The sequence below is a fragment of the Hippocampus guttulatus genome, chromosome 1, assembly GCF_054856545.1.
Source record: "Hippocampus guttulatus isolate MCC_2025c chromosome 1, RoL_Hgut_1.0, whole genome shotgun sequence".
In the NCBI taxonomy this organism is placed as follows: Eukaryota; Metazoa; Chordata; class Actinopteri; order Syngnathiformes; family Syngnathidae; genus Hippocampus; species Hippocampus guttulatus.
Window position 1 is genome coordinate 14,084,168 of NC_141261.1, and position 21,252 is coordinate 14,105,419.

General features: G+C 43.2%; 1 protein-coding gene across 2 annotated transcripts; it reads right to left on the reverse strand.

Moving 5' to 3' along the window:
- Positions 1-8,209: 8,209 nt before the first annotated feature.
- On the reverse strand, positions 8,210-15,664 carry ptger2a (prostaglandin E receptor 2a (subtype EP2)). 2 transcript variants are annotated; one of them, XM_086111660.1, is made up of 3 exons: positions 15,549-15,664; positions 13,066-13,988; positions 8,210-10,130 (listed from the first exon to the last, which is right to left on the reverse strand). In XM_086111660.1, exons 2-3 carry the CDS (start codon positions 13,912-13,914, stop codon positions 9,849-9,851), a joined length of 1,131 nt encoding a protein of 376 aa, XP_085967786.1. In that variant the 5' UTR covers positions 13,915-13,988; positions 15,549-15,664; the 3' UTR covers positions 8,210-9,848. The 2 variants fall into 2 exon arrangements, with proteins under 2 accessions (XP_085967786.1, XP_085967793.1); XM_086111667.1 differs by having other exon boundaries at positions 13,066-13,984; positions 15,549-15,654.
- Positions 15,665-21,252: the final 5,588 nt, after the last annotated feature.

Here is a 21,252-nt window from a genome sequence, read left to right on the forward strand (position 1 = left end):
TTGAATTTTTTTTTAATTGTACCTCTAGTGGGAGCCTGCGTGCTTAACTTTATGAATCACAAGGAAAGGCAGTACAAAAGACAAATGGTGACTGGATTTTAATCACCAGTGATGCCTGAAACGTATTTTCCTGATGCTGTTATTATTTTTGACAGATTTGAAGTGAAGCAGTCCTAAATGAGATTTCTCCTTAATGATGTCAGGGTTCAAGCTCGCTGGCTCACGCTCAAGTTCAGTGAGTGCTGAGGGTCGGATGAGAACACTCTCTGGCCACACCATTAAAAACGCTTGCACAATCGAATATATGAGCTGTACAAAAGTCTCCACGTTTATGCTCGATTTTGTCACCATATGTTTCCTGTTGTGGAGTGGGCCACAGCTGCCCTTAAAACTTAAGTGTCAGTCTCGAGGCAGATTTTTCCATTGTGCAGGTGGGCCAGTTCTTGGGCAGGGTGCTATTTGCTCTGGGTTTTGTTACAAGAGAGGGATTAAATTCTGAGTTGCGATTCTCACAATTTGTGCTTGTCGTCTATGGCAGTGCCACAGTCAGCCCAGAGAGACTGAAATTAGAAACGTGCATTGACCCGGTATGTCTGCCTCTGACTGAAAGTTTTATGTGAGGCAGACCCGTGCAATTACCCAAATCACCTTGTGTGCAGCTGCAGGCACTTGGAGAAATGGTCATTAATAAAACGTCCCTAAATATAGCCACGACGTCACTAACAATAGAGCAGAGAAACTCGCTACTTTGTATGCTAATAAACCGGACCGCTACAATGGGGCGGAAATTCCAAACGGCTCATTCGCACACACATTTTTACATATAGGCAGGTAAAATATTTACTTGATTGAATACACAATTAATAGGTGGACAGGCTAATTTTCTGTCTTCTTTGATAAGTCATACGTTTGAAAATTAAAATGGCTGGCCTTGAAAAGTGCCACTGGGGAAGGCTCGTCCCAAATGGCAGCCCTGAATGGATTCTGTCATTTCCCAGTGAGATCTCGCACCTCTGAACAAGCCCGCGGCTGCCACGTTGGAAGTCGACGCGCTATTTTCCAGCTTTTTGTGAGTATGTGAACAGAATTTGATTGCAAGACGACTTCATATAATGCTGACTTACCGGGCAGCACCAGCCCAACTCGGGAACGACCTCCAAGCGGTGTTGGGCGTGCCTTCGGGCTACGAACAGTTCCCTGTCAACGGCCGACAACTGGGTCTGCAGGTGCCCGGGTCGCTGCGGCTTTAGGAGCCGCTTTGGGACCCAGTTGGTGGTCACTCAACAGCAACAACAACGGCAGCACCAATTTGGAATCGGGGCCAAAAGACTGAACATTTGTCAAGGAAAGATGAAGGTTGTGGCATTCACAAAGTTCCGTTGCCTTCAGTAAGTGATGAAACATTTCCTTTTGATGGTAACGTTTCCCACTTGAATGGTAAAACATGGGAAGCAAATCTTCCCAGAAAAAGGATTTGACTGTTTGCTGGCATCTTGGTTTTGCTAGCATGAGCCGACTTCCTCTCCCTTTTACTTACTCCTGCGGTATGCCCGCTGGGAATGGTTAAAAACGACTATTATTACACCGTGTGTGGCGACTAAACAATACTCAGTGAGTGACTCAGTAAACCAGAGGCGCCTGCTGTCCCTTTGCCTTCGCAACATTAGCATGCTAGCGGAACAACCTTGACGCCAACAACAAAACGCAGTGATAGGTCAACGGTGGCTCACACTTCACTGCCACAAATGTCATTTCTGTTGAATAAACTTAACATGTTGTCAAGTTTGGTTAACATTTGTCCAGGCACTTCGTTTAATAGCTGCTAAACGTTCTAGCTATAGCAAAACGATCAATATATTTGTCGTTGTATCGTATCCTGGCCGCCGCATCCAAAATTTCTCCATCCTCTATCAACTTTAGCAGTCATCGCAGCACATCTGGCTCGTATGTAAAATTGATACAACAGCTGATCTTAACTGATTACACGGGACATCTTCTGGGAAGAGCGTTGGATCCATCCGCTAACTTTGATGATGGAATTTCCTGTAAAAAAGATTGCTTTCCCAGTCCGATTGAGGTTTCCCTGATGCTTAGTAAGTTTGCTGGTAAAAATAGAATGACCGTGCAGCATGGGTTGAAGATGTTTTTTATTGAATACTACATAAAAACTTTTTTTTTTTTTTAAAGAAAACAAGCAGAACAGGGGATGAGCCAGAAAGAGGAAGAGCAAAGGTCAGCATTCCTGCTGCTCTTTGGAGACTCGAAAGCACAAGATGGGACACCCTGCATTAGCCGTGAAGTCAGACGGCGTGAGGAAAACAAACCAATTCTTGCACAAATTAAAACTTAACTGTGATTTGTATTTATAACTCGACAGCAGTGTCTCCGACTAGCACCTGCTTGGTTCGCTCATGTCTCCGAACGGCTCGATCCTGCGGTGTCGAGCCGTTCATCAGTCCGACTTTTCCCCCAGGCACGGCGTGTTTATTCATTTTGGAGCAATCAGAGCAGGCCGTGGCATCAATCAAGATGTTACGCATCGAATTATCCGTAATGATAATTCCGATAATAACCGTCGTCATCAGCCACTGGGACACGGAACTCTCATCGAGCAATTGGATCTCCATACGGAGCAGCGCTCACCATGCAGTTGTGTGCTCACGCTAATGACACAAAGGCATTTGGGAGTCAAACCATAGCATGTGCGTAATGCTCAAGTCCCATGGCGATGATATTTCCGGGACTCAAATGGCGCAATTTGTCTAGCCGGATCTTCACTTACTTATTAAGGAAAAGAGAGACAGCTCAGAGGTTCATGCATTATGTATTGCGTTAAAAAGTCAAGTACAACTGAGCTGCACGTAAAAGGAAGTTCTGTGCTGGATTGAATTCATTTTAAACGATATTTGTTTTGACTCCCATTTTCCGGCATCTCGGCCAAATGTTGTTCACCAAGCCCCCCCCCCCCCAACCCCCCATTCTTAGTGAGATAATAATACGGCCACCTTACAGATGTGGGATATCCAGATGCTGACTAACACGACATCATGATTGCACAGGTGAGCCTTCGGCTGCCCACAATGAACAGCCAGACTCTTAAAATGTGCAGTTGCGCTCACAGCAACGTTTCCTTGGATCACCGCTTGGACTTTCCTATGAGAAGTTTGCACACTGGCTCCTTGTGCTTACGTGGGGACTCTCTCAGAAGGTCCTCCAATCAGATTGTGATGGCATGTCGGGGCCGGCGTGTGTACATGAAAGTGTATATATTTCCTTTTATGAGGTCGCAGGATGGAAAACTTCCTCCTCTCTGTGCCTCCCTTTGTCTTCTCATGTACGATTTGGTCAGCAACCTCCTTTTTCCGGGGATGGAATTCAGGGTTACCTCTCACACAGGCACAACTGAGAAATTCGCCGACGTACCGCTGAAAGTCTTCCACGCACGACTGAAAACGCTCTCAGACGTGACTGAAGCGGTCTCAACCTCACACCTGAAATGCTGTCACACAGACTTCTGAAAAGTTCTCATACACACCAGGGAAACACTCTCATGCACAATACTGAACACTAACACACACGAATGAAACCGTCACGCTCACGACCAAAATGCTCTCATCTGTGTTGATGTGTGGCCAGCACTGATGTAATCAAGTCCAACGCCGATTAATGGCGGCGGATCGTAGGGCGGACACATCGATACATCGATAAAATAAATGTCTCGTCACACCCCTCTTTGCAGTGCTAATGAGGCCAATTCATCCCCAAAATTGGGGTGTAGATCTTTTGAAACTCGCAGGTCTGGCCATGAGTCATAGGCGGAGAGCTTGATTGCTCGAGGCTGTCCCGGGGTGACTTACAACCAGTTCTGACAGGACTTCCACGAGCACACGCCCACATGCGCTAAAGAATGTGCAACCAGGTAGCAACACGACACTTCATTGCAGCATTTTGGAGAAAGTTTTGGAGCAGGTTTTGGATGATTATTTTTTTTCCCCGTTAGCTTCTCTTCATCTGTCAATGCCAGTAACATAAGGGTGGCAGGAAGAAGAATTTAATGCTCTTCCATTAGAAGGCAGATGGGACAGTTAACCTGTGTATCCACCTGTTGCCATCAAATCATTTTATTTTTCGACAAGATCATCATGATTTCCTTATTATCAAGCTATCAAGATGTAAACTTGTATGTATATGTATATATATATATATATATATATATATATATATATATATATATATATATATATATATATATACACAGTATGTATCGTTTTCGTTTTTTTCTCCCCACCCAATTTTGATTAGACTGCAAATTTCCCCAGTGTGGGACTAATAAAGGTTATCTTATGTGTGCACCCATTTTTGGGTGTCCTGTCGGATTTTTGATCAAAAACAATTTTAAAAATGTTTATGATTTTTTTTTTTTAATGTGTGATTTTTCTCATTTGAAAAAAACTGTCAATAAATAGAGAAGTTTGGGAAACAGTAATTGAAAGTGCAACTCGGGTCACTTGTTATTACCCAAGACATTGGTGACTCACCAAAGTATTTCTTCGGAGTTAAAACCTAGTCTGGGATTTTTTAAAAATGTTTTTGTCTTCTCGCATCGTGTGAGTCAGACATGTCACTGAGGTGGAGATTTGCGCTCAACTGCTGTCATATTTTCAGACCAGATCTGCAGGAGCCACGTCCCTGCTGGAATACAACTCCTCAAAGGATACGAATGGCTGCTCGGAACCAATCGTAGCTCACTGATTTATTCACATTGTGAGCACACATTTTCTCCCAAAACACATCATACAAAGTCTCATTCTCGTCATGTTGCTCAAACAAAATTTGGCACACTTTTTTTTCCGAGACTTTTTTGTGCATATATATGCTATTGATAAAACAACAATTATTTTAAGAGCGGATTTGAAAACACAGAAATGCCGTGTTTGCGTTTCGCCACCTGCGCGTCGGCTAGAATTGGGTCGCTTTTGTCCAAGTCTTTGGAACAAGTGCACGTTGAGCCATTTCCGTTTGTTTTGCCCACATGCTTTCAAAAAGACAGTTCACCGTCCCGCCAGCTGGGAAAGCCCTGCAACACTGTCGTTGGCGTTTTTTGCTCATCAAGCGAGCGGAGGATGATGCCACTCTCCATCCCACGAATAAGATGATCCATTTCGGAAATTTCAACACCGCCTTGGTTTGATTTCGATCATATAAACAAGCTACGCAGAGCGAGTTCAGCAGGTCAAGGGAGAAGAACCCCCCCCCCCCCCCCCCTCAGCAAAACCGCAGCGCAAATGGAACTTGTTGCTCTTCCCCCACAGCCATGTTTTTTTCCTCCGTGCAAGACGACCCCGCGACCCATGAATGATGGCCTGTTTAGTTTAACCTTTGACCCGCTCAAGTATCTGTCCAAAACACATTTACTCTACTACAGCCTGGAGAAAGCAGAATACCAAACGCGTCGTCTCCTTCCTTCCGCTGATTTCGGAGATGATCCAATTAAAGCGACAATACAAATTAATCAGCAAATCAATTGTGTTCCATAAACTCAATTAGGTGTGTCATGTTTCTGGTTCCCGGCTGCTTTGGTGGATGCTAATTATTTATCAGTGCGACAGAGACATGATGATTCGATGGGGGGGAAAGAGGGGCAACATTACTCATTTAACAACAAACATTTCATCACATTCTATCTACAGTGGTACCTTGTTTTAAGAAATTAATGTGTTCTAGAATAAATTTCTGAACTAGAAAATTTTGTAAATCGAGACGCGTTTTGCATGTAAATGCCCTAATCCGTTCCAATTCCTCCATAATTCAGACATAAATGTTTTCTAAAGCATAAAAAAAGCACTGAAATATGTAACAAATACATGTTACAATTAAGATTATTGCACAATAAATGAGAGTTGTGCAAAAAACAAAGAATAAAGTAAAGAATAATTTTGTTCAGAACTGATTCTTTTGTCGGCCTTTAAGTCCTTTTGCTTTTGTCGGCTTTTAACAATCCTTTGAAAATGTCCAAGGCAAACATCAGCAGAGTGAGCGATCGCCCGACTGGTGAACACTTTTTCTGGGTGATTCACATTTACGTAAAACGATCGGAACGCCTCACGGCCCAAGAGGCAAATGACAAGTCAAGTCAAGTCAAGTCAACAGTATTTATAGAGCACTTTCAAACAGCCATCGCTGCATACAAAGTGCTGTACATGGAGCAATTTAACATGCACAATAAACAGTAAGACAAATCGGTAATAAAGGCGGTAGAAAGCACCAAACAGTAAAACCAAGAACAAATCTAAGTCATGCTGAGTCGAATGCCAAAGAATACAAGTGAGTTTTGAGGAGGGTTTTGAAGATGGGCAGCGAGGAGGCTTGCCGATATGTTCAGTGGGAGGTCATTCCAGAGAGAGGGACCAGCAACAGAAAAGGCTCGATCCCCTCTGAGCCTCAGTTTAGTTCTTGGTACTTCTAATAAGGTCTGGTCCACAGACCTGAGGCGCCGGGCAGGTGTGTAGGGGCGGATGAGCTCAGAGAGGTAAGGTGGCGCGAGATTATTCAGAGATTTGAAAACAAATAAGAGGATCTTGAAAATAACTCTAAAATGAATGGGGAGCCAGTGAAGGGATGCCAGAGTAGGAGTTATGTGCTCCCTCTTACGAGTACCAGTCAAGAGGCGAGCGGCGGCATTCTGGACCAGCTGAAGGCGCTTAATGGAGGACTGGCTGACTCCAAAGTAAAGGGCATTGCAGTAATCGAGCCGGGATGTGACAAAGGCATGAATTACCGTCTCAAAGTGTTCATGTGAGAGGAGAGGTTTTATTTTTTATTTATTACAAGGACGCTGCTTCGACATCTAACTATCTACCGACACACAGACACATCCGGTAGAGGTCCGTCTTAGCCAATGGGATGCCAGGAAGATGCTCGGTAATAGCCAATGGCAGAGCAGCTATAAGTATGTTGCGTTCAGGAAACTCAGAGCTGCGAATGCCAGCCCATACTGTATTTTTAGCTTTCGTATTTTGAAATTTCTTTGGTAACAACATGCAATATTTTCCTGTTGGGACGTTTCATAACTTGAAAATTTCGAATGAAGAGACGTTGGTAAGTAGAGATACCACTGTGTCGTGATCAGCTCCCGTGGTTGCCACTGTTGAGCAGAAACAAATGGCAGCATTTGCGTAGTGCATGCATATCTTTGTTGACACCGTGTCGTTTGTTGCCAAGAGTTGCACTTTGCTTAATTACAAGATGAAAAGAGCACATTGAAGTGCACCAAAAGGGGAGGACGGCGGGGAGGGTGTTCTATAAGGGCGAGAAATGTGCATGCAAATCAGTCACGGCACTCAACATCTCCACTGTGGGATCATAACTCTTGATTAACGGCATTATCTCACATTGGCTGGCTCAGGAAGATGAAGGAGGGAAAGAGCGAGCGAGGAGAGGAGTGAGATCTTAGGGCGGAAATAGAATCCGTCATCTGATAAATGTCAAAGAAACGATGATTGCGACGCAGCAATGACACTAGCCCTACATTATAGCCAGGAGTCAACACTGTGCGTTATGTGAAACCCCCCAAAATAGGCTGCTAGGTGTCCACTTTAGAGCGCCTCGTTGTCAGCCGTGAGGGCGCAAATGAGAGAAGGCGGAAAAGCGAAGGGGGGGTTAAAAAAAAGTGTCTTCACAGCCAGCAGGTCGACAAAAACGTTGCACGAATGTGATCGATTTAGAGCGCGTCGTCGTTGCGGCGACCTGCTCGGACATATTCTATCCACCGGAGGCTTTGAGAGGATATATTTTTGCATCTTGAATATCATTTATGATCTGAGGACAGATGCTAGACAAAGTAGCATTCGTTTTGTTATTCGGTTGTAGACGCTGTTACTTGACTGACAATCAAGTGGGACGTGGTTTCCGCGCATTCGGCGGACACGTCTGCGGCATTTAAGAACTGAGAGAACAATTTTTTTTGTTCTGGATTTTGAAGCTACATTTTAGATCCGGGACCATTTTTAGAATCATTCAAATTTGGCAGAGTTGAGTTCAGAACATTCTTGAAATAAAACCCTCTCGTTGTCCAGAGACTTGGGGAAATAATCAAATTCACACATGCGGGATTGTGGACACTTCCGCTGTAATCTCCACAATGTGGAATCAATTTGAGTGCGTCAGTGGGTGTGTGTGAGAGAGAGAGAGAGAGAGAAAGGCAAGAAAGCAGGTTGGACCAATTATTTACTGGATGAAACACAGGCACATTCAGTGAGCTCACTTTCATCGACATCGAGTAGTTACGGCGTTACAGGGCACGAGACTTCCACGTTACGTCAACATCTCAATAGCATTCCGTTCAAGCATTTTTTTTTTCCATTTCATATCTGAAATGTCGATTTCCTAAAAAGCACATTCATGATCACAACAACGCAACCCTGCCAGACTGTCACAATCAATATTTGTCGTATTCATATCATCATTTGGATATTTATCCTATTCTAATACAAACTTGCAATTTAGAATAAGAGAAAATATGTATTTTGTGGGTGGGGTGGAGCATTTCTTGCTTCGAAATGGTAGCAGTGTCGGACTTAGAGAGAACATAGTGACAAAGTAGTAACACACACACATACACGCACACACTTCTCGAACACGTACATCACAGGCACAGGAAGGCGGTGAGCAATGTTCTGCCAGTAATTCAGACGGTACCTTTATTCTTGTAAGCTTTCAGGCAGCGGTCCCCAACCTTTTTTGTCCCACGGACCGTTTTAATGTCAGACAATATTTTCAGGGACGGATGAATACAACAAAATGTTTATGATATGACCTGCATGAAAAGTGTGGTATTTTCGTAACATAATAATAATAAGCACAAACGTCCTATCGGGCCGCAACACTCTCCGATCGCTATGGCAACGTTTAAACGTGCCTTCAAAATAAGATACACCACAAATAAAAAGTGCATGAAAAATACAACTCACCATCGCCGCCTATTATGCAGAGTGGGCTTGGTGCGTGGGAATCTCCCGTTGAGGTAAATCCGTACTTTAAGTAGGACACCTGATACTGTCGTTTAAATGTAGCCTTCTTTTTCTTGGAAGTCGTAGGCTCCTCTTCTGTCTCATGGTTGGGCCTTTTCCCCCTTCCCAAACAAACTTTCCAAAGATGTTTGTTTTCCCCCCCTCATTTTGCTAGCTCCTGGCTTTCATTTTAGCGGTAACCTATCACGTGACCAAGAAGCACGCCTTCACCTGCGTCAAGAGTGGCATATTGTAAGAGATGTAAGAGAGAATCCTGAAATTTTTCAAAATAAACCATTTTAGATTCCCAAATAAATAAAACTGAAGTAATGCAAGTTATTTATTCTTTCTCTGCGGCTGCGTAACCAAATGACCCGCGGACCGGCAACCCAGGGGGTGGGGACCGCTGCTTTAAGGGACCAAAATATTAATATACATTTCTCAATTATGAATTAATTAGTTGGTTATCGAAATATGATTCTACCAAATGTCAGCCTCGGAAAAAAAAAAAGCTATATTGATTGGGCCCTGCTGCACACAAGCCGTAGCCACTTAGCCTTTAAAAAATAAAAAAAAACCCTCACGTATTTAAAACACTTAACTTGACAGAATTCACACACGCACGAACATATCTGAGCTACAAGTCATTGAAACAACCCGGACATGATAAGGAAGTGCCAGCAGCTGATAAAACTGGAACTGCCCCAAAAAATAGATAAACAAAACGTTCAAAACTTGTGTGCCTCGTGTGATTAGCAGGGTGATCCAACCCTGTGACCCTTTGACAGCTAAAATAAATACAACGATTAAATCACAAAAAAAGAGGAAAAGAAATCCTAGTCATACATTTGATGGAAAAGACTCCGTGTATTCCAGTTCCGGGCACGACAGCTCGACATTAGCCGGAGGCTCTTTGAACGTTGATGAGTTGAGCCGAGAAGTCTTTAAAGTTCTTTGGGGGAGTCTACAAATGGAGACGTAGCAAAAGTGCACCACGCCGGGAGAGAGCAGGATGAAGACCCAGGGGTCGATGATGGAGTTGACCGAGATGAAACGGAGGGCAATCAGGTCCAGGGGGTGGGACTCGATGCGAACCCCAACCGAATTGATGTACACGCGAATCTGGAACGACAAAGAAATGAGGATCTTGCATCAGCTTGGCCGGACATCCGATTTTTTTGGACGACGTATCTCGATGGACGCATTATTGCGCCGTGAAAAATCGATGGCGGATGGTTGAACAAAACCCGTTGCCATCCATGAAACGGAATGATAACTTTGCGATTTTGAATTAATGAAGAGATTGTGACTGATGACGTGAATGAATACATTTGTGAATTCATTGGGGAAAGATGATTATTATTTCAATGTATATGCTTTTTGGGTGGGGATTTTCTTTCATGCTGAGAATTTTCATTTTGCAAGAGCAAAGGTCTGTTTTTACAATAAATGACATAAAATTATAAATATGAGATTACAATCAGAGGTCATAATTTTTACATATTATAAAGTGTTGTATTTTTTAGGATGTGACATGCCGTTTTTTTTGTATGACTGAATGATTAAAAATATCAAAGATGTGATCTTCCCAAATTAAAAGTGCATATTTTTGAGGGGAAAAGAATGATTTCCTCTATTTCTACTCCTTTGTATTATCACTCCCGCGACGGCGCAAATGTCCGCTTCTAACAGCGCAAAGAATGAAAACTCCACCCATGCGCACACTTCGACCAGCCTCTGTCTTGCTGTTTACAGAGTTTCCTATTTTTGGAAAGGAGAGGAAAACGTGTGATTGCACAGACTAAAAATCGGACCAAGACACCTTTTTTTTTTTTTTGTTCCAATAGAGCTCCCACTGGAGTGTGAATTCACAGTAGTGAAGTGCTAGACAACCATTCACACATTGTCACTGAGAGGGAACTAAACCCTGGCTCAGACGAGTGAACCACTACATCAGGGGTGTTCATAAAGGAATCGCATGAGCGACCAGTACGTCGCCAATGGAACGTCAGTAGCGCTCATGGCATGAACTCAATCACTGCCAGCACTTCCAGTTTTGTGTTATTGACACAGCTGCCCACCATCGGCAATGAATGACTTAAAAAAAAAAAAAAGAAAAAAAAGTACACTCCAGTCTTCGTTTGTTGTGAAATTTGTCACTTGATTGACATACCGCGTCGCCAGACATAAGCCTGTTGCATACCTCGCCGATACGGGTTCACGCAGTTATGCAAGCTAGGCCAATATAGAGTGTAAATGGAACGTATATTTCAAAAGAATCAATAAAGTAGGTCGATCATTTGGACTACCGTATTTTCCGCACGAAAAGGCGCACCTAAAAGCCTTCCATTTTCTTAAAAGCTCACAGCGCACCTTAAAATCCGATGCGCTTTGTGTATGGGCGTTATGGTAATATGTCGACCCCCAAAATGGCTCCTTGCTCGAGACATGCTGACAACGCAGAGTTCAAATTTAAGGCGATCGGTTTGGCAGTTGAACACGGAAATAGAGCGGCGGCAAGAGAGTTCAACGTTAACGAGTTAATGTTAGAACTTGCTGTTGGTTCAGTGAACTGTGTCGCTGCTTGATTCAATACGTGTTACTGACATCTGATCGTTCTGTTGGCGTTTCCTTGAGCATAGCTCTGTCTAGTGGATGCATTGTAGATTGCGTCTTATAATTCAATGTATGAAAAAAAACCTATAAAATAGGCCATTCATTGAAGGTGGGCCTCATCATCCAGTGCGCCTCTTGGTGTGGAAAATACGGTACTTCATTTTCAAAGTAGCTCGCACGCTGACAGATTGCGGGCGCCCCTTGCACTACATGGTCAGTGACTCCCACCCAAAGCATATCATTTCGATAGTCTGGACCTCAGAACAGGTGCCCGAAAGTTCATCACTTATTTATTCAAAACCGGCGTGGACCAAACAAACCAAACCTGCTTGATGGAAAATAACATCCAAGTGAATGTGTGCATTGAACAATAAAACAACTTTCTCAAGGGGCATGCCGTGAATTTGCGCAGGTCACCGCGAGGTATTGTATTATGAAGCCGCACACTTAATGACAGATACATATTCAGTGGCATTGTGTCATACGGCCCGAGGGTGTCTGGACCAAACTCCTTCGATTATCAGGTGAATACAATCCAGGGAAGTCGTGACGAGTTCACAAGTTTTGAAATTGCTGCCGCTGATCTCTCCGGGGGAGTTGCAGGGGAACAATGGTCAGCAACTTTTAGTCAGCGAACAATACTTTGTCCTCATTCCATTCGCGCACAAAACCCTTTCGATCCAGGCTAATAGAGAAACATAGATCGAGGGTCACCAATGTGGTGCTCGTGGGCACCAGGTAGCCCCAAGGACCACATGAGTAGCCCCGCGGGCCTGTTCTAAAAAAAAAAAGAAGTGATGAGACATTGTGATTTGCTTGGAAAGTTGCCGAAGCGATCAATGTGAAAATGTAAACAATGGCAGAAATGGATAGAAATAAATGATTCTGACACTTCAAGCACCTCTAACTTTTGAATAATTGACCCGTCTTGTGGAATTGTGCTTCAGATTAAGAGCTTTATGGTGACCGGGTGGTTGGATAAGCATTTAGCGGTCAATATTCCCACCCCAGCTTTGAGATTGGCTGAAAAGGGCAATCTGATCCTGCGGGATCAGACTTATCTGCAGTATCGTATTGCTCCAGCCATCAGTCCCGAAAAAGCTCCTGATGAATTATACATTTCCAGTCGTGTGCCATATTGTTATGAAATGTCATTGCAACGTCTGTCTGGGTCGCTCTTTATGAACAATTCAGTCACTTTCAATAGGAGCTCTGAATAAAGTTTCCTGGAATCTTCCTCTATATATATATATATATATATATATATATATATATATATATAGTATACTGTATATATACTGTATATATTGTATATAAAAACGACTACTTTTTACTTTTACTTCTGTCATATTCTACAGCACTCCTACTTGAGTCCCCTCCTCTCCGGACCCGAAATGGGTTTTTACGGCTCAAGCAAGTGTGTCCGTCGCTCCGCTCTTACCACAAGGGGCAGCGTGCAGATGATGAAGATGATAGTCATAAAGACCAGTAGGATGAGATGGTCCACCTCCTCCACCATGGGTGCGGGCCTGCGCTCGCCGTTGCAGTGTGCGCTCGCTGTGACGGAGCCTCCGTTCCTCCTCCGGCGCTGGTACATGCGCAGCAACTGGTAACCCACAAAGGCGTTGCACGCCACTATGGCCAGCACCAGGACTAACATCACCGTGGCGTACAGGTTGGCGTAGACCCGGTCTTTCTTCCCCTCTGGATTCATGTCAATGAAGCACCAAGTGCCGGGGCAATATTGCACATATTTCCCGAATCCCACAAAAGGGAGGAGACAGAATAGAATGGAGACCAAAAACACCACGGGAATTGTGACGTAGGCTAATTTTTTGGTGACGTGCCGAGTGTAGAGGTAGGGGTAGCCGATCGCCAGGCATCTTTCCAGCGCCATCATGAGGAGAAGAGACATGGTCGCCAAGCTGAAGAAGGTCATGCTGAATCCAAAGTAGGCGCACACCCCGTGAGTGTCGGGTGACATTCCCTCCAAGGTGATGTTGCGCGAGTACGACAGCTGGACAAGCGGACTGACCAGACAGGTCCCGCCCAAGTCCGTGACCACCAGCGACGTGATGAGGACGTGGAAGAGCGCGCGTCGCCGACTGTCCGCGGCCTTGGCGTCCCGCCGGCGCCGGATCTCCAAGATCACCAGGGCGGCCACGTTGCCCAGGAGGCCCGCGGCGAACATGACGGCGCTGATCACGGGACTCTTCCTGGAATCGACGTGGTGCTTGCTGTGGCAGGGGTCGGGTAACTCCATTCCGTTTGAAAACTGTGCCACCGTCATCACGAAATATGTCTCTCCCCTTCCGAAATGGTGTCGACAACATTTCACTTATTCGTCTCGAGCGGCCATCCTGTCTGAACACAAATTTGACCTCGTGAGCGAGATAGTACCCGGACGTGATGTCGCATTTATCTCTGACGGTGTCAAGGCAAGTTACGACTCGAGTTGCGCTCACTCGAACAGCGTTTCCCAACCTTTTTGAAAATATCTCAAGGCACATCACCACACAAAAATGTCACCCAAAATCAAGAGGCTTAGGACCAAAAATTAGGGAAAGCAAACTGGTGAAAAACAGTATATCACAACAATTTTCTGCCTTCCCACATGTTTTCAGCAATTACTTTCTGACATTTGTCATGTATTAAGAAACAAATCTGTGATTTCAATTTTCAGAGTATTTTATGATGACAACAGTTGGATTAATTAAATGGCTACATCTAGTTGTCAATTCGAAAAACGGATTCTCAATTCAAATAAGGCAGAGGTCAACTAGCTTCTTTAAATCGTGTTTTTGACGATCACAAAGCGTTTGCTGTTCTCGGTAAAGGGATGGATAAACGCATTCTAAATGCAAAAAGCACTTGACACTCATGACATTGTTCATCCGTTTTATGTTTTGTTTCCAAACCACTTCATCAGAACTGCACTTTTCGCCGAAACTGTTTGATGCTTGTCTAAATCGATCAACGGCCTTTCATTTCAAATCACAATACTCGACACAAAATAAATAGCAACAGCAACAACAAAAATCACGTATACATGCGCAGGAAAACACCGCGGCAACGAGATAACAACCTTTCGCATGTTGAAAATTAGGAACGGCAGTAACCAAAAATCAACGCAACGCCCCCCACAAAATGAACTTAAAAATCACTCCGAACACAAAATCGCATCAACTCTCGTCTCCATTCATCCCACTGTGAGCCTTTCGTTTGACTCGTTCCATTTGAGCACAGGTGGGGCACTCAATGGACGCAGAACCGAGAGACGTGCCCTTTTGACGGTCGACGGACGCCAGACAGCCTGGAGCTCCGATAAAAGCTGTCTGTCTCCAAAGAAATAAAGGTGCTCGCAAAACCGAGAACCACTTGTCCAATAGAGCAACATTGTACACTATTTCTGGTTCTTTCGAGGTTCGTTATTGGTTCTCTAGAAAGGTATAGTCTGTGTAAGAACCATTCGGTTCAAATTTGGTGCTATATTCTTCATTTCGTTTCCCAAAAAATTAAGACATCCAAAATGACACACGTCGCTCCAAATTGTGTCTTTCCAATTGCAAATGCCTCCAATAGTTTATCCAAACAGTGGGACTGGAGTTACTGTATATTTTGCGCCACTACATGCGAGGACATTTATTTTTACCTTCAAAAAACGAGTTCAAAACAATTGATCAAATGTCTGTCCAGTTGAGTGGTACTGTGCTTAAGTGCGCAAAATGTCCCGAAGTGTGATGGGTGAATATACGCAATCAAATGTGAAATGCTGATTTAGAATATATAATTAAAAGAACGAGTTGTAGCGAGTAAGATGTGATTAAATTTTTTTTCTGTATTCCTTCCCTGCAAGTCGCGTCAAATGAGAGACAAGTACCCAACCAAAACAGCATCCAAATTTAACAACAACAAAGTTCTCACCTATCGCACGGGATTGATCCTCTTCGTCATGTTTCCAGTCCTCGGTGTGTGTGTGTGTGTGGGGCCGGGGGATGAAAAACGTAGCTCCAAGATCCGAGCGCGTATGAAGATGCAGAGAAATGGGGAAGCAACTGACAGAAGCGGACCCGGGCGAGTTGGAGCGTTTCGGTGACGTCACGCGGTTTGTCCACGCCCACCGCTGCAAAAGCTGCACAGCTTGAAAAGTGAAGGCTGCACAATAAAAGTCAAACCGCAACAGACGGGATTGTCGTCATTGGACTTCTAAAAAGTGACAGCGGCCACAGTCATTGTTGGAAAACAACACAATGACAAGCGATTGTTTTGAACAATTCTATTTTGAGTGTCAATTGATAAATATGGCCTCCGTCATATATTGTGATACAGAGATACACTTGTATTAAACGGAGGCGGCAAAATATTCACACTCTTGGGCAAATGTACCTGGAAAAAGTAGTAGCACTGATTTCACTCCTTTGTTTTGGTAAAAGTAAAAAAGAAAAGCAAGGAAACTAAAGGGGGGCGGGGGGGACACCCTGGAACGTTTTTTTCTTTTACTGTGAATTAGACAACACCTGTTTTTCATTTTTTTCAGTGAGGGTGAAAAAAAGTGTATTCTGACAAATTCAGGAGTTGAAAGTACAGATTTCTGTGTTCAAAAGCGGGGAGTAAAAGTATAAAGTAATCGGAAAAATAGACACTTAAATTACATCTAATTTAGTGGTATGTAGCATTGAGGAAATATTGCAGTTCTTTGAATATAATCCAAACCAAAAAACAAACATGCACATGGTAAGTCATGAATATATTCTAATAATGCTACAGTAATATTTGCACAGTTAGTACAAAGTGGCAAGCACACGGTGTCCCAATTGTTGCCGTGTACTTCCTTTTTTCGACTCCGGGTTTCATTTGGGCAAATGTGAGGAAGTCCGCATTTGACAGTTCATTTAGCAGTTTTTGCAAGTACAGGTATCACATTCATTCCCTTTGCCCATGGCCCGGTCTCAGGAGTTCGACGTAGCTTCTCCCACGGAGGATAGGCACATCCGACTCAACGTATCAATGCACGCCCGCTTGTCCACGCTGGCTGCAGATGATCACATGACATGGCTTGTCCAATCAGTGCTGCGGGAAATTTAGTTCACTCAGTCGTCAAAGTGTGACTGTCGTGATCGTACGTCATACAATTAAAAAAAAACTATACTTATGCCGTGTAATTGTATTTCCTTTTTTCTGTTTTTAATAAATGTATTTTTTAATGTATTGAATTTGTTAAAAGAATCATATTTTTATCTTTCACTAATTAAGGGTTCGGCGAACGTGCATAAGAACTGGTTGGGTTCGGTACCGCTAACGAGGTTAACAACCACTGCTCTAAAATGACCACAGTTGGCTTCGTCGGCGGCACTGCCAGTGGCAGATGGCGGCTACCATTTGCTGCCTGAACGTTTTCAGTGGTGAAGTAGGAACGCTACGCTTGTTTGTTTCGTATCTTAAAAAGTCTTTTTTTTTGGAATTGACATGTTCGTGTTTTTACATCTCGAAATGTTCATACCGTATTATACCGTACATCGTAGTTGGCGGCCATTTTATTGGAAACAGTTACAACGAACAACCGTTGTAACGTACGAATTCGTGATGTCCGTCGACGTACGTTCTCACGAGGATCGACTACAGGTACATAATTAGCTTTGCGCGAAAGCCTGCCCCAGGACTTCGGTGTTTCCATCAGTGATGGTCGGAGTCGACTCTTTGCTGCCTTTGTTTGTCGAAAACCACATCCTGTTTTGGAAGGTTACCATGAAACAAGGACGTTGTACGACGCTTTAGAGCAGCGTGACGGCCATGAAGCTGTTTCAAGCATGATGCATTTGGGACAACCTATATATTATAGAAAGTAATAGATCGTGTCTTTTCGTGCAAATCATTATGATCTAATATACCCAGTATGTGCAGTGTATGAAACTGTTGGCATGCAAAAGATGAATGCATCATATTTATTGCCCCTTGAAACTTGAAAGAAATTCTAGACTTTAAAATGCCGCTCTCGTCAAATTCTGTAGTCACAATTCAAAAAGCCATCAAGTTTGTCCCTGGTTACACAAAAAAAATAAATATATTTTGCTGGTCCAAACCTAAAACCAAGGTCTGTACGAAAGTGGAATTTTTAGCCCGTGATGCAAACAGTCCTGCTCTATGCAATTATCATATACAGGATTGCCCCCCTCCCCACCCCCACGGCCTCCGAAATCAGCTTTATTGATGTAGTTGCACATGTGCTGCCATTTCCAACTGATCCACCCTTGAGCCTGCACTGATCCACGTGAATCCCAACTCAAGAGTGCATTGCCCTTTGCTCTTTGTGTACGCTCTCCACTTATTGATTAAAGTCTGAATCTGTGAGTCCCCTGCTTGTCTACAGCTTATTGTTGTGGCGGAAGCATGGCAGGTGCTTAAAGAGCTGGCAAATGCCACCTTCATAGATTCGACACCGCACACGCACGCACACAGATTTTCCCAGAAATGACTGCAAACAGTGTCCCAATAGTGACCGAAACACATCATTTCTGTGCATTTGTTTCCGTGTGCACACTAATGGCCCCCCTCTGAATTATTGATGAATTTATTGGATTTTTTTTCTGTGGGTATCCTATCCCACAAATGCAAGCTGAGGTCAGCAGCGTCAGATATTTATTGCAGTCACAATCATTAATTACAGGATGGAGGATTTGCATCGCGCAGTGCAGTGGAAAGTACAAACACTGTTACTGTTTTTCAGTATTTTTTTTCAGTGCTTAATAATCATTTTTACTTTTTGCTGACATTTCAAAGGACTTAACTTTCGTAAAGTAGTTGAACTCGTGCTTCTACTTTGACCAGAATCTTTTTGTTTGTTTTTGGTTTTTGTGTTGTTGCTCTTTCTGTTCCTTTTTTTTGGCCAAAATATCTGCACTTCTGCATTGTGGGTGTTTTTGCCACCTCTGGAATAGTGCTGAAGTTATTGATTGAATCTTACAGTGTCGGATGGCCGTGGGAAAAACTCATGCAATCACCCAATTTTAAACGAACACCACAATGACAGTGCAGTACAATACTTTGGCCCATTCTAGTGGCATGCAAAAAGCATGACTGGCCAAGTACGATTCAGACAATTTTCCTCTACTTCGGACCAGAGGTAAATGTTCAAATTGTGATGTTACAGTGACTTGCAATATTATTTTCATTAACACTTAGAACTACTATTACACTGTATGTTAATTTTAATCTTTAATGGTGGTACTTGGAGCATTTGGTATACTGTTTAAATACATATTTTTAAAGATGGTAGGGTACCTCGTGCGTGGTGTACAAGAGAATGATTGCCCTAGAGATGTGTGGGCCCCCTCTAGTGGTATGCAAAAGAATCACTGCCTAAGTACAGTTTCAACGTTTACATTCAACACATTTGCATTTATATTAAAGAGTGGATTTTTTAAAAACCTTTCCTTACACGTTTGATTGAACTTACATACAATATATTTGAATTGACTTATTAAGAAGTATAGTTTTTTAAAATATTCCTACATTCAAGTGTAGTTTTGATGCCCAAACAGTATATTCTCACAGTAGTTTATAATTTTAAATGCTTTTGTACACACAATTCTTACCATGAAATTATGTAATGTACTTTTACAGACGCTAGATGGCACCCTACGCCCTAAGTCTGTCAGAATTGCATTCATCGGTCAGTATTGACACACCGCATGAATCATGTTCTCATATGGACTAAGAAGGTTTTAGCACACAGTAAAGCAAGGTCCTTGAATTCATGCTTGGACTTCTTTTTTTTTTGGGAGGGGGGGGGCGTCAATTCTATTTTCGGTCCCTGCCTCACGCATCGTGGCTCGTGATATCTTTTAACAGCAGACCCCTGATTTCGTCTTCACTGATCCTAACGCGTCTGTTTTTGGAACGTGTGAAGAGGCGACCTCACGGGAGCACGACAAGAACAAGCAAACTCTACACACCAAGGCTGGAGCCAAGATTCGAACTTCAAACCACACACCTGTGAGGCTGACGTACCAGCCACTCGTCCACTGTGCTGCTCGCTGGTGCCATGGTGTACTTTAAATTCAATTTCATAACTACTGTGGTGCCTTGAGAGACGAGTGACCTGATTTTTGAATTTTTCAAGATACAAGGCATCATTTGACCGATTTTTTTAATTTTAATTTTTCTTCTTTGGTTTACAAACATGGGTTTTAATCCGCCTATTCTCACAAGGGTGGCGCGCATGCCAAAGCCTGTTAGCAAGGAATATTTGAACACAAATGATGCAATAACACATGTAGACAGACAATATAACAATACACACATGCATATGTTCTTTATCCCCTGAAACAGCAAATATTACTGCAGATTGCTGAGTTACTCAGAATATTTGAGTGAAACTTCTTCATTTGTTTGCATCACCGGAACGGAATAATTGTTTCCATTCATTTCCTTGGGGAAATCTGATTCAAGATTGAATTAAACCTGTATCTCAAGGCACCACTGTACTTGAAATCTACTTTTAGATTTCATAAATACAGTAACCGCCCCACATCCCCACCCCTCCATGGTTTGTTCAAGGTTCACAGTACTGTACCACAATGTCACCGTTTTTTATTTTATTTTTTTGTGCAGTTTATAACACGAATTTACATTGGGTGTAATTCTAACATCAACTCATTGAGTTTGAGTATTTTGAAAGAACAAAAATAAAATAGGAAGTATTTCAACAGAGCCTAGTTTTTTTTTGTTGTCAACTACTGAATGAGATCTCATGTCATCCTGCTTTTTCTGCCTACAGAATGTGACGGCTCGAGTTTCATTCTAGAATGATTGCTGATTTAGAATAATTATTGATGGATCTTGTGAGATGATAAGTTTGTTAGTTTGGAAATAACAGCATTTATTCACCCTAAACACAGAGGGGATCGCTACCAGTGTTTGTGCAACATTTTAGTGTTATCCATCGCTCTTGTGCTTTCTCAATGTGTCTTCTGTACTAAAATGTGTTTGCAGAAGACAGCAGGGATGCGCTCCAGCACGCCAGCGACTCTCGTGAGGAGGAGAAACGGTTCGGGAAATGGATGGACGGATTGATGGATTATTTTGAAAATGTGTTTAAAGACCTTGAAGAAAATGTAAGTTGCTGTAAAGACCATTAAAAAAAAAAAACATGCCAACTGTATATCACTCGATTTCACTCATTGCGGGGGCGGTTTGGAATTTAACCCCCACAATGGAGAGGGGAATTCTGTTTAAAAGTAGCGTTAATATTAAATTTATATCTCGGGACTTTTATTTATGTCAAGAGAATCCAAGCACTCCATGAGGAATATGAAAATGAAGGAATGTGTGATTTGTGCGCCGAAGGCGATCGCGTCCAAGTGTGTAAAAATAATTCACGGTTTTGTCGTTGCGAAACCGATAAAGTTGCATCTGGATTAAAAATGCTCTATTTGTTTTGTCTTAATTTGAGACAGATGTTGCTTCCACCGCTGTCGCCACCCACACTACCCCCCCCCCCCCCCCCCACCACCACCACCCCCGTATGCCCCACCAGCATCCCCTTAACTCCTCCCTCCCTCTCACTGAGTATTAGCGCCTCTGCTGAGTGGAGTTGAGGAGTTCTTCTTCTCTCTTTGCTCCCCGTGAG